This window comes from Epargyreus clarus, unplaced genomic scaffold (genome assembly GCF_041222505.1).
Source record: "Epargyreus clarus isolate Ecla_fem2 unplaced genomic scaffold, WU_Ecla_fem_2.2 ptg000003l, whole genome shotgun sequence".
NCBI classification, from domain to species: domain Eukaryota; kingdom Metazoa; phylum Arthropoda; class Insecta; order Lepidoptera; family Hesperiidae; genus Epargyreus; species Epargyreus clarus.
Genome location: NW_027332211.1, coordinates 9,583,728 through 9,598,562, shown reverse-complemented (window position 1 = coordinate 9,598,562; position 14,835 = coordinate 9,583,728). Strand labels below are relative to the sequence as shown.

General features: G+C 34.0%; 1 protein-coding gene across 1 annotated transcript; it reads right to left on the bottom strand.

Moving 5' to 3' along the window:
* Positions 1 to 7,828: 7,828 nt before the first annotated feature.
* Positions 7,829 to 10,816, bottom strand: Spf30 (Splicing factor 30). Its single transcript, XM_073087920.1, has 4 exons — positions 10,633 to 10,816; positions 10,289 to 10,551; positions 9,413 to 9,559; positions 7,829 to 8,202 (listed from the first exon to the last, which is right to left on the bottom strand). Exons 1-4 carry the CDS (start codon positions 10,672 to 10,674, stop codon positions 7,932 to 7,934), a joined length of 723 nt encoding a protein of 240 aa, XP_072944021.1. The 5' UTR covers positions 10,675 to 10,816; the 3' UTR covers positions 7,829 to 7,931.
* Between the last annotated feature and the right edge of the window lie 4,019 nt (positions 10,817 to 14,835).

The window sequence follows — 14,835 nt, the reverse complement described above, 5'->3', positions numbered from 1 at the left end:
CAAATCGCAATTTAAGTAGTGCTTAAAAAATGATCTGAACCTCACCATCTTTGATCCATAAATTGTTTTGCGGCCGGTTATCTGGTAATTACTTTAAGTTTCTTCTTTGTGTCACATACTATAAGCCTTAGAATTTCTAAGAGCGTGATATCACAGAAAATATAAAGATTGTTATTTAAACAAAGTCTACATTGTAAATATTATGTTACTTTTGTAAAACAAGACGCCCTTGCTACTAAATAGTTGGTAACTTTATTGGTTGGTATACTTATTCCTCAATAATGATGTTTAAGACATAAATAGGTAATTGAGATTTATTTGTGAAATATACAGATCGTCCAAATAGTTATAGCGTGAATTTCGAATGAAGTTTATTGAAAGAAGTTTTGACATGTAGGTAAGTATTAAACGATATGTAATTTTAGATTGCTTATAATATAATGCTTGTGTATTATTACGGATTGAATATGTGTAATATCCAAGAAATAATTAGAATTAAATAAGAACTGCACACTACACAGATACAGTACCTACTGAGTACTAACTATACTGGTGACAACCATTGATTAATTATTATTTATTTTCATATAAGGAAGTACTATATTTCATTGAAGAAAAACTATAAGTTGTAATCATCTAAATGGAACGTAACTATAGTGACTTACGCTCAATAACTTTGCTATTTTTTACATTTTATATAAAAAATAGCAATTCCGTTTGCAATTACTTTGTTACTACATAATTGATAAGGACATTTCAAATAATCAACTCTAAATAGCTACCAAAATATTAAAAGATAAGATCAAACAAAGATATCCTGTAATTTCTGAGAACAAAATTGAATGTGTCTTATTAGTAACTGCTATAACTTGAAGAAATCACCATGACTAAAATACAAATAGATATACCTAATTGTGGCAGCACTTCTGCCTTTAACATTAAATCCACGCCTGTATTTTTTCAAGATCTTCCCATACAACCCCTTGAATTTTAATTAAAAAGCCTTTGAAATTGAAAAGTTTGAAAGTGGTAAAACCCTTTGTGGTTAGACTCCGAAAGCAGAACAGCAGTGTACCATACTTATTTAAAGCGTTCCAACTTAGTCTTCAAGGGGAACACATTCTTGTCTGACCTCTCGTAGGACTATAATCTTATTTGCGTTTAATTTGTCGATCGACGATCGACGTCTATGTTCATCAGGAGGACTGCATACTCCATTGCTACTTATCCTTTTATTCAAAACCTGTTGTCTGGTGGGACGTTTGAACTTGATGTCGACTAAAGTTTGTATGTCCGCTCTGTAATATGCCTAATTTACTTAAGTACCAACATATACTTACCTACATTTAAAACTAGCTTTAAAATTTATGTGCGTATTAGTAGTTAATTATCACTTGCTTAAATGGTGAAAGTACCTAAACATTATGAGGAAACCTGAAATATCTTAAGAAAAGTTTTCAAAAGGTATGTAAATGAAGGTGGTAGAAGCCTTTGTGGTTCGACTCCGGCGGCACCACCGCCACACCTATTTCTACCTAATAACAGCAGTGTAGCGCCGCTGCTGTGTTCCGTTTTGAAGAGTGTGGTAAGGGAGACAGACTTTTCCGAGGCGTTCCAGCTTAGTCCTCAGGGGTAGCGGCGCATCCGTGGCCGACCTCAGGTAGGAATATGTAATCCCATCTGAGATTGATTACAGATGTCCATGGGCGGCAGTAGTCACTTACCATCAAGTAGACTGCATGCTCGTCCGCTATTCCTATATTATAAAAAAATGTGAAGTCTACCAATACGCACATGGCCACCGCGGTGGACTATGGCCTAATCCTTCTCATTCTGGGTGGAGACCCGTGCCCAGAAGTAGGGCGATAGTGGGTTGATGTTGACATGAAACTGGTTGGAAACATATATACGAACAGAGAAATAGAACTTCCTATTATTCAAGTTGTTTAATAAGTTCACGTTAGGCGCTTTTTGTTACATTTTAAAGTCCAATATTATCAATCTATTCAATTTTTGCCTACCGAAGACCGAAAAATCACAACGTGTAAGTGTCGAAAGTCGATCTTTAGTGTTATAATTATCTACCTACATAATATATTTCGTATTATTGATGAACTTTGCCAATACATTTTTAATAGAAGACATCCAGCTATGTACCAATATGTATACAAAAACGTGCCTATGATTGAAGGGATCTCGTAGACTCTACATTTTTTTGATATAAAAACTATGAAAAGACAAGATAAATAATGCTCCAATTAAAAAGTTGTGTCTAATGCGTAAGTGCATTGTTACCAAACAAATCTTGAGTTGCCTCTTGAGCTTTATAATTCAAAGACTTCTTGCGTGGAGCAGTATTATTAATCTTAAATGTAGGTGTTGGTACAAATTCATGAATCTCACGGGTGGGTGTTATTGGATTGTGTATTTTATGTGGAGTTTCCGTACTCGGTTTGTTTTTAAGAGCAAATACAGTGGCAAGTTTTCAGTATCTGTGCCTGATCCATCAGAATCTTCAGCAGTCGCAGTGGAAATCTCTTGTCCCCTGGATTTAGCAGATAAGACAGCAATATTCTCACTGCTTGTAGGATTTGGAAGTACTGACAACGAATCACTCTCTACATAATTGCGTAGGGTTCTTTTGTAAATGTTGTATCTGTCTGCAGCAGCATATGTAGATAACATACCCCCTTTTACCATATTTACAGCGTTTTCCATCTGCTGCGAAGTCCATTGAGCCTTTTTGCACGATGTGACTCATGACTATCGAATTGAGACTGACCGGCGGACTGGCAGCGGATTACGTCAGTGGGCTGCACTCAATGCCTCATTGTTCATTCGTCGTTCAAAGTTCGTGTTCGTGTGTCGCGAAGGTTTGGTACCTACTCGTACCTGCAGTCGAAAACAATTCCCACGCGGAGCGCACGCTTGGTTTCATAAAATTCTTGCCGAAAAACAGTAAGTATTTTCAGTTTTATTTGTACATTGTTTGCTGTATTGTCTCTGTAGGATAATTATACTTTTAGCCACCACCTCACAAATGTCAAAAATTGTTATATGTAAATTCCATGCAACTGTAGTTTTTTTACTCATGTGCCATGCCCTAATAAAACGTATCAAAAATGTTTAGGCCTTATTAGGACAACGTTTTATGTCACAGTTAAATTAGTGAAATATTTAATATTATTTAAATATTTAATAAATATATATTTAAATAATTAAATTAGTAAAAATGTCACAGTTAAATTCTAAACTTTTGTTTTCAGTAACATCATGGAAGAAGGATCACCAGCTTCTACCACAAACAGGAAAAGGGCTCAACGGACTTCGCAGCAGATTGAAAACGCTGTAAATATAGTAAAAGGGGGTATGTTATCTACATATGCTACTGCAGACAGATACAACATTTCCAGAAGAACCCTACGCAATCATGTAGAGAGTGGTTCGTTGTCAGTACTTACAAATCCTACAAGCAGAGAGAATATTGCGGTCTTATCCACTGAATCCAGGGACAAAAGATTTCCACTGCGACTGCTGATTCTGATGGATCAGGCACAGATACTGAGAATTGGCCACTGTATTTGCCCTTAAAAAACAATCCGAGTACGGAAACTCCACATAAGACAGACAATTCAATAACACCCACCCGTGAGATTCATGAATTTTTACCAACACCTACATTTAAGATTAATAATACTACTCCACGCAAAAAGTCTCTGAATTACAAAGCTCAAGAGGTAACTAAAGATTTGTTTAGTAACAATGCTACGACTTCCACATCACAGATTACTGTGCCATCATTAAGATTAGAGGCTGTTCCTGGGACTTCATCCATACTAAAAATGAACACAAATGCACCAAAATCAACAGCGAAACATCGTGGCACAAAAGGGTATGATAATAAACTTTCCTGGTATTGTCCAGCTTGTAAAGAAAACCGAGTTGATGATATCCGACAATGTCTTACTTGTGGTGTTTGGTATCATGAGCTGTGTGTTGGACTTACACGCGCTGTTTATCAGCACATATTTTACTGTTCAGGAAAGTGTTTAAAAAAAAAGATGAAAAAGACTTTATAGTACTTTTACTTGATAAGAAACTCTTTAAGTTCGATCTAAAAAGACCAAAATAATTCATATCGCTAAATGGTTATTTCTTTTTAGTAAGGGTTTATTAAGATACAGGGTTCCCTATAAGGCCAAAATGTCATTTTTATTATTTGACTTCACAAAAGTGTGACTTTTATTTCTGAAGCAATTTTGTTTATTGTATTACAAAGCTTAATAAATAAATGCAAATATTTCAAATGATTAGTGCATTTTTCTTATAAACCTGCTACTTATGTAGTAATGAAATTAAGATAGGCCTTATTTGGTGAACCTTACATAAATACAATAAATATAGAATATAATAAGTGAATTTAGGAATACATATTACCTACTAATATTCATAGGATTTCCTATGTGTTGATAAAGCTTATCCTATTAGTTATTACGTACATACTACGTTCATACATATAACTAGGTACATAGTGCAGTGTCGAATGATAAGGACCTGTTAGTAATTTATTTTATTTCACAAATTTAAAGAGCAGATGAACCTGTCATTCATCTAATGAATCACCATTACTGTATCATAGACACCTATTAGATACTTACCTTATAAACTCAAAATAAGAGTCCTGACTGTGTACCTACTGTTTTACTACATTCTACGCAGCAACGTATGAATAACTGCTACAATAAATGTTTTCCTAAGATCTTACCTGCCTGTATAATAAATAACCTACTTGTATAAATGATACCCAATTTGAAATTTTAATGTCGTAGAACTATAAAAAATGATATGTTAAATGGGAAATGGACTTTCGTTAAATAAACAAAAAATACTTAATTGATTTTAGGAAAACCTTAAATGGCGAATTCAGAAAATAGAAAAAAATATAGTGAACGAAACCTCTATACCCAATGATTCTGTAATCGGCTTTAAGGCTTTTTAGCTGCTCCGTCCAGAGAAGATATAATCCACCATTTCGTCCATTAGTAGCTACATTGGATTAAATCCTATTGACATTTTAAAATATTTGCTAGGATAAATAAGTTCAAATCCTTTGTAAATTGACATCTCTTTTCATTTTTTAATCACGGAATAACGATGTACGAAATAGGTACTTAATTGATCCTGATAAGCTGCACTCATTAATAAAACTAAACAACCAATGATCATCTTGTTAGTATTGTCATTAACTCATTATACAATTTTATTGATTGAAAGGTTCTGCCTGATATCAGTAGTGTAACGTGCTATGTTCTTTTACGTGGAGTGTATGTTAAGATCCCTTATGCGTGGCGTTCCAACTACGCCCTCAAAAGTAGCGTCATCAACCATTCATTGTCCCACTGTTGGGCACGGGTCTCCTCTAAGAATGAGAAGGATTAGGCCATAGTCCACCGCGCTGGCCAAGTGCGTATTGGTAGACTTCACATACCTTTGAGATATTTTTTTATTATAAATCTCTCGTGCATGCAGGTTTCCTCACGGTGTTTTCTCTCACCGTTTTAAGCAAATGATAAATAAGTTCTAATACCCACATAACTTTGAATAATCAGAGGTGCGTGCCTAGGATTTGAACCTCGGACCCCTCGTTCAGAGGCCGAGTTTTTAAGTCATTGGGCTATGACTGCAAAAGTAGCAAAGCATCACAATTACGTAACTGACTTGAGGCAGAAATCTTATCCTATTTATTGATTTCAGATGTCCAAGATGTCGACAATGACCACTTAGGTATCATTAGGTACACATGCACATGCACGTTATATTTATTTTTCGACAACGACTACAAGACAGTAATAATTATAATTATCGAACACTTACCGTTGTAGAGGTTTTAACTTTATAACCCAGTTAGTATGTCTCCGACAGAGTCAATTATCGAAAGCAGGTTTTAAAATTATTGCAGTTTTTCATTACCAGTATTTATTTTATCATGGGTAAGAGAAACTTAACCCCTCGAGATAATTATGATTTAATAAGATTTAATTTATAAAAGTTATTTATTAACAATAAAGAATACTATATTTAAGATATCATACTTTAAGTGATAGAAGTAGGGAGTTAACGAATTTGCGGATGGAATGTGGTTGGTAAGCACTAAGCGGTTGGGCCAAAAACCGTTCTACTACCTTTATGTATGTACCAGAAATACGTCGTCTTTAAATAATTTTATTTTAAAACGTACAAGCTTAATTTGATACATGTAGCGACATCTATTGGCAAACTTTGAAAGTATTGTAATAAAATATTTAGAGCAAAGTAACTGAGCAAGACCACAGAGCGTGTAAGTAGTTCCATTTACGCCTTGGCTCCTTCAAAGTAGTCTACTCAATATCCTCAACGAACAAGCTTACATGAACTTCATACTTAAGTAGTTCCTCTAGCCTATAAAGACTAACTTTATGTCAAAATTATTCACTGCTTGTCTTTATGCTTGTAATGAGTAAGTTTCATCATAGTACGAATAAATCTTAATTTTGAAACCGAAAACAATTGTTGATCTAACGAAAAATGTGCCATAGAAATTGGTCGAGTCTCGTACTCCGTAGCTTCTACGGCGTAGACTATAGTATGCCGCGAAAAAGAATCGAGAAATTGTTTACTACAGAAAATTATTAGTACATAATAGCTGATCTAATTTATCTAATTTATTAATAAAGTTTAAAAATATTATTTTGTACCATATAATATTAATATCGAAACAGCAATATTTATTATCGCCCGTTAGTAAAACTTAATCTATCTTCTTCTAGTATGAAGTAGTGAAATTTTGGTCTTCGGTAGATAAAATATTGAATAAATTGAATATCAACAACGAAAAAGCTATTTCAAATGTCTTGTAAATGTTAGACAAAAAAATATATAGGTATTAACAATTGTGAACATAATTGTTTTATTACAATAAACAAGTAGCAAACTAGCATTTAGTCATAGCCTTGTGGTTATAACGCGGCCTCTTAATCAAGAGGTCCGAAGTTCAAATCACAGACACTCACTTTTCAAAGTCATGTGCGTATTAGAAATTGGTTATCACTTGATTTAATGGTGAAGGAAAACATCGTTTGAAAACCTGCATACCTAAAAGATCTTTAAAATAGTTAGGTATGTAATGTCTACCAATTCGCATTTGGCCAGCGCGTTGGACTAGGGCCTAATCCTTCTCATCATGAGAGGAGAGCTTTGCCTCGCAACAACGGGTTGATTATTGCGATGATGATGATGAAACTAGCATGAAGTCCACGTTTTCAGGTAAGTCTAAAATCGAACAAGGCTGATCCTACTAACTCATAATTCCACCAATACGTGTTGTAGCAAAAAATTCGGAGCTCCCTAAGCTCAAGTCAAACCATTTCTGTCCCACTGCCGGACATATAATTGTACTTCCGAATGGCAAGATTAAAAAGCGTAAAACATAGTCTATCAGGAATAGTTAGTTGAGACGGAATACTGTTCTCATCTATAGAAGCAATGTCTTATCGACGACATCTAATTAGAAGTAGCACTGGGATAGGCTGCACTTAAAAGTTTTAACAGTAATTCTGACTGATTTATTACTGACTGCTTTGTATTACCTTATGCTTGGTAGTCTCTCAAATTAACTTTGTCCTTATATTTGTCTTTACTATTAGTGACAATTTAAAATATACACATCTCCCAGACTTCGAAAATCCAGGACGAATTTTATTGAGCTTGCTTTGAGAGATTACTGCTTGGTGTTCATTTACAACCCGTTAATTAGTAATCTAAACATGGTTGGGGAAAAAATACAAGCTAGTAACTTTACTATTTATTGTGTATTTAATTAAAAAGTAATAATTGGATAATTATCAATTAGGAATAAGTCTAACTTAAAATTATTTATTAATCTAGTGACTTGTTTACCCTCCCTTTTTCCACTTTTCACCAGGAGTATATTCAGTCATTGGTTTTCCCGATATGCCACAAGTTCCTATTCCCACCCTACCAGATAGGTTATCAGGGGAAGCAAAAATACTTTTTGATCTGACCCCTGCTTTCTTTGAAGCTTTGGAATGAAAATTCAACCATTTATTTTTCTCACTTTCCCTTTCCTCTTCAATTTGTTTAAATCTTTGTTGTTTTTTCTGCTTTTTCTTCTTAAGGTATTCTCTATTATACCCCTTGCCATGCCTGAAAATTAACATACAGAGTTATTAATTATATAATTATCCATACATATATTTCTAAATAGAATATTTAGAAATATATTTAATGCATGCATTAAATCTGTTCTATGAGTAAAAGCTCTAGTAATCATTATTTTTGTGGTTACTTGGTACAATATGTGTTGCATTACTACTACATACTTTCTAGCACTCTATTGACAAAGAAAATGATTATACTGTTTATTTTTATATATATATATATATATATATTTTTAAACGCCTTAAAATAAGTTTTTTTTTTTTTTTTTTTTTTTTTTTTTATAATATAAGGGTAGCAGACGAGCATGCAGTCCACCTGATGGTAAGTGGCTACTGCCGCCCATGGACATCGGTAATCAACCCCAGATAGGATTAGATATTCCTACCTGAGGTCGGCCACAGATGCGCCGCTACCCCTGAGGACTAAGCTGGAACGCCTCGGAAAAGTCTGTCTCCCTTACCACACCCTTCAAACCGGAACACAGCAGCGCCTAACACTGCTGTTATTAGGTAGAAATAGGTGTGGCGGTGGTGCCGCCGGAGTCGAACCACAGAGGGTTCTACCACCTTCAAAGTGTTACAAAGGGTGAACTTAATGCCTAATGGCATTCTCTGCCAGTCAACCCTGGGTGATGGCAATAATATGTGGTAGGCTAATACAAAGAAAACAGTAACCTGCATCCAATACAAATGAAACAAATTAATACATAAAAACATATATATCCATATAATATATACATATAAATATATAATACTAAGACTGAGAAATATTGATATCAGTCAGGTGACCATCGTAAATAATGCTCCCGTACCAATCTCTTGAAGGTGCTTTTAGATGATGCTTTCCTGATGTTTTCGGGCAAGGCGTTCCAGAGTAGAATTCCTTGTACTGTGATATATTTTTTATAATACTAGAGTAGCTGACAAGCATGCTCTACACCTGATGGTAAGTGGCTACTGTCAGAGGACATGGGTAATCAACCCCAGAAAAGATGAGATTCCTAACTGGTCAAACACAATTAGACCGTTACCCCAGAGGAATAAGCTGAAATGCAAGTCTCCCTTACCAGTCAAACCAAAACATAGCAACACTTAACACTGCATTTATTAGGCAGAAATAGGTGTGGTGGTGATGCCGCTAAAGTAGCATCATAAAGGGTCCTACCATCTTTAAAAAAATACATCTTTTAACTTACTTGCCCTCATCACCACTTAAGGGTCTCTTTTGACCGTTGCCCACTGCTTTTACATCATGCATGGACACCACTTCCAGTGTTGTGTACCCGTCAAATTTTACTTTCAATATATCATCTCCAATTTCTTCTACTACAGCATCATAAAACCTGAAATCATGATAAATTTTATTATTTAGAGCCTGACTTTAATACTCAACACTGCTAAGCAATACTACCTTATTTTCTAGGTGTCATAGATATACAGACCCAGAAACCAGAAAAAATCACATCTTTAGAATTACAATGACAGTAAGCTGATGTAATAGCAGTATTTTTAGATGTATGTTTTACAATATACATGATGTAAATATAATGAGTTATGTTTTAAAAATTGAGTTTATTTAAAATATTTCAACTTATAAAATAACAAATTAACGGTTCGACATAATGGTAATTCCTCTTCATCGTCTATATGCAATGTAACCTGTGTATTATATAAAAGATCACTTTAAATACCTAAACATGACATACCAAGGTTTTAGAAAGTCATTATCAGAAAACAATGAAGCAAATACAAAATTAAAAGTAGCTAAATCAATAATTCTCATTGATTTGGATATTATTTTCAATAGAATATTACAATATTAATATCATAAAGGGGACATCTGGGACATGAATAATAGTTTTTATTGTATTTTTAAAGTTCACAATTGTACTACTTACTTCAGTGCATTTTCTTTTTTACCTAAAATATCTAACCAACCTAAATTATCTTTCATTTACAATTCATACCGTGTAATAGCCATTGATTTTCTTGATATTCCTACAGTGAATACACACATGCTGTTAAAACAGAATACGATGAAAGATGTTTAGGATTACGATAAAAATACTTACATGCCATCTGCTCTCCATTTCGCTAGACACTTGTCACCGATATGCCACTTGGAGGTGGAACTCTCCTGGACATCGCCTCCCTCCGCGGCCAGCAGGGAAGCTGTAACATCATCATCATTACTAGAACTATGAACGTTATTAAACTTCGAATCACCTTCTTGAGTTTTAATTAGATCTTGTGTCAACTCAATTACTTCTTCTAAGTCTGCTTTCAATTTCAGAAGTTCTTCGTTATCAGGATCGGTCAGCAACGCTGCCTCCACCTGAAACAGCAAGCGAATCAGGGATTTAGAGATGCTGCTTTGTGACAAGCAACCTAATACCACACAACAACTAAATTATACCTGCTGCAACTGCAGTTTGTAGTTTCTAAGGTCGTCGGCCATTTTATTATATAACTATAATTAATGTCAATACAACAACAAACACTTTAATTCTTTATAGTTTCACTTTTCATTTCATAATTTATTTGCAAAAACAGAAATCTCTTGTTCCCAAATGTCAAACCGCAGACGAAAAAACCATAAATAATAAACTATGTTAACATATCAGTGTTACCAACTCTCGAAAATATATAAAATAAAAGTAATAAGTAGTACATAATATTTCTTAATTTTCTTGATTTATAAATTATCTAATACGTTATAAATTATATTATTTTCTTGTGAAGAGTCCGCATTAATTAAATCATAGGTATATATTGACATTACATAAACTTAACATTTTTGAAGATGGATTAAATGTAGAGCAAGATCCACCATTCCGAATTATATAATGTGAAACGAACCATCATAATACTTTGCATGACTATTATTTGAATATATTTTATTGATCATATTTGAATGACTATTATTGGATTGAATAGGTCTATTATATTCAGAATATTACATATTCAGAAAACCCCAAAAATACCCCTAAACATATAAAACCCCTAAATAAATCCCATCTTACTCATTTACCCCCTAAATTTGGAGGGAAAACCCCTAAGTTGGGAACCATGTAACATATACACTATACACAGTACAATGTACATAATACAGCACAAATAATGATACCAATACAAATTGTAAAAATTAAACCTACGGACCAAATTTATTCAACTATAAGAAATAATTACAATAATTAGAATATCATTAGAGTAAATGTGTAGGGTGCGACCACACAATACTCCTCGAACTGCTCTGCGCGCTGCACCTCGTATTCCTCTTGCAAGTGATAACATCCACGTAGGGGCACCACTATTTTCGTAGAAATGGTTTTTCCTGCAAAAACATTGCAAAAATATAGTAGGTTCTTTAAAAAAAAACATTTAGTTTTCGCCGATTAAAATGATTGTAACCACGGGTCCAGTTTTCTGATATCCTTTTCTACAACATACGTCCAGAAGACTTATTTTATACTTTTCTGATTCCTTCTTTTAAAAACATACTTATGATAAATGAATTGCCCTTCCATTGAATCACGCTAAAAATCCTCAAAATTCAGATCATTGGGCACTAAAAGCAACATGACAAGAGCTCCTGCAACACCACGCCTCTGCCCTCTTCCCTCACCCTCCCTTCCCCTTCCCTCTACTTCCATCGCTACTAGTGGAGTATGTGGCCGAACAGTAAGAACTAATGTACTGACCATAGATATAGGATGTCAGCGAAAAATTTCTAAGTCTATGGTACCGAGGATGGCGCGTAAATCCAAATTTTGCTGGTCTGTTACAAAATTTAAATAGTATTTCATTGTAGTTCTATTTTTAGCTAGTGTAATTTTAAGTATAATATTAGCGTTCGAAGAATATTCTAGCCTTAGTTTATATTCCTACTACTACCCTTACCTACTACTCCTTGCCTACTCTTACTCACATCATCAACTTTTCTTTGGTTACGGGGGTTTTTCCTGAAGTTTGGCGTAAAGCTTACATAATCCCTCTTCCTAAAGTAAATAACCCCTGCACTCTTAACCAATTTAGACCTATATCTATTCTTCCCTTTCTTTCAAAAATTCTTGAAGCCACTGTTCATAAACAAGTTTCCTCTTTCATCTATAATAACAATCTCCTCAGTCCCTTTCAATCTGGCTTTCGTCCTGGACATAGCACCACGACGGCCTTGCTCAAAGTTCTTGAAGATGTCCGTGCAGGCATGGAGAATAAATTGGTCACTCTTCTTGTTCTTATTGATTTTTCTAACGCTTTCAATATGGTGGACCATGATATTCTTCTTGCCGCTCTTCAACATTTTAGATTCTCGTCTAAGGCACTGGAATGGTTCTCTTCCTATCTTCGGGGGCGACAACAAGCTACCCGCGTTGATCGTACGCATTCCGATTGGTGTGACCTTAATTCTGGAGTGCCTCAAGGTGGGATACTTTCGCCATTGCTTTTCTCGATTTTTATTAATTTTCTCACGTACCGACTTGATTGCTCTTACCACCTGTATGCAGATGATCTACAGATATATGTGCAAGCTGATGTGAGCAATGTTAACAAAGCGATAGAAGGCTTGAACAAGAATCTGGACAATCTAAGTCGCTGGTCTAGTAGGTTTGGCATTAAGGTTAATCCGTCCAAATGTCAAGCAATTATATTGGGTAGCTCTCGTCAGCTTGCAAAATTGGATACGAGCACCGTCCCACCTGTTGTGTTTGATGATTCTGTTATACCCTTCTCATCTAGCGTAAAGGATTTAGGTTTGCACATTGACTCGTCGTTGAGTTGGTCAGTACACATTAGCGAGGTCAGCCGATTAGTGTTCGCGAGGTTGCGTAATCTGAATCGTCTCCGCAACTTTCTCCCAGTCCAGGTGAAGGTCATCCTTGTGCAGTCACTGTTATTTCCGATTATCGATTATGCTGATGTGTGCTGCTCCGAGATTAGTGGTGAGTTATTGAATAAGCTGGACAGACTCATCAATTATACCATACGTTTTATTTTCTGTCTACGTAAATTTGATCACATCTCATCCTATCGTCGCCAACTTAAATGGCTTCCCATTCGTGATCGTAGACAGATTAGATCACTCAATACTCTTCACTCTATTCTCTTTGATCCTGTTTCTCCGAGTTATTTAAAGCAAAATTTTCAATATCTGTGCGATTCCCACGAGCGTCAGCTACGATCTTTAGATTCTCTTACTCTATCTTTTCCTCTACACCATTCAGGTTTCCTTTCCAATTCTTTTGCCATCCATGCTGCTCGTATCTGGAACGCCCTTCCTATTAATCTTAAAAGACTTCTGAACCGGCAGACATTTAAATCAAAAGTCAGAGAATTCTATCTAAAACAACATCTAGGGAATTAATTTAGTATTATCTATATATTATTATTATATTTGTTTAATTTATTTTCTACTATTTATGCACCTATGTGTTTATTTTATTACCATTTATATATAAATATATGTATACAATATTATTAGTTTGTATATTGAATGTACTATTTACATTATACATATCTGATTTTGCTAGTGCCGTCCTCGCTGATCTCTGCTTAACCTAAAGGTTGACTGGTAGAGAATGCTTATAGCATTAAGTCCGCCTTTGTACCACATTCTAGGTATAAGAAGATTAAATAAATAAATAAATAAATAAATATTCGGAATCTACCTAATCTAAGTATTGTTTAGCTCAGAAAGAAATCATCGTTTAATTTGTGTTTTGTATAAGGTAAAATTGGAAAACAAAGTAAATATTAATTCCATTTTATTAGAAAAATATAATTTCAAATCTCAAGCAAATCACATTAAGTTTTAAACTTTATTAATACTTATATTATGATCTGATATGAAGAGTATAAATATTGATGATGACTACAAATTCAGATGATATATTTCTACATAATAATTATACACTGGATATATAGGTGCTCTAAGAGTAATACTATGTGTGCTTGACTTTGTTACATTATTTATTTTACTTCGGTACTACATGTTTTTTATTTGTTGTGTGGATAATCTTATAAAAACAATTTTGAAATCAATTTTCATAACTAAGCTCTCAATAAAAAATAAGAAGATAGTATTTAATTTCGTGAGATCATTTTTTATTCCAAAACCAATGAAAGGAATGTTTATATAAAATTTTATAAGCCAACTGCAAATAAAAAAGATTTGATGCACATTCAAAAACAATAAATGTACTTTCTGATACATTTTTATTGCAAATTATTAGTTACTTAATCAGTCTAAGCAAATATCAAGATGATTTTGATTATATCAAATATGTTAAAATTAGAAAATAAATACTACTGTTCTGCACTCTAAATATGTATCGTAATGTACGTGTGTACAACAAAAAAAACTCTTATATGTAGCTTAAAAATATTTTGCTATGATTATAGTACAAAAAGTTGATTATGGGAGGTTAAGTATATTTATGTTATTTTTAATTTGATTACTGGGCAGTGGTATCTCACTCACTAATAAGTATAAAATTAGCTGTTGAAAATGAATCGCCTACAAATAGATTATGATTATACAAAAATATGTATAAAAATATTGCAATTAACAAATCAATTTTAGTTTAAGAGTTAAAGCCCACTAAATGCATAAAAAATA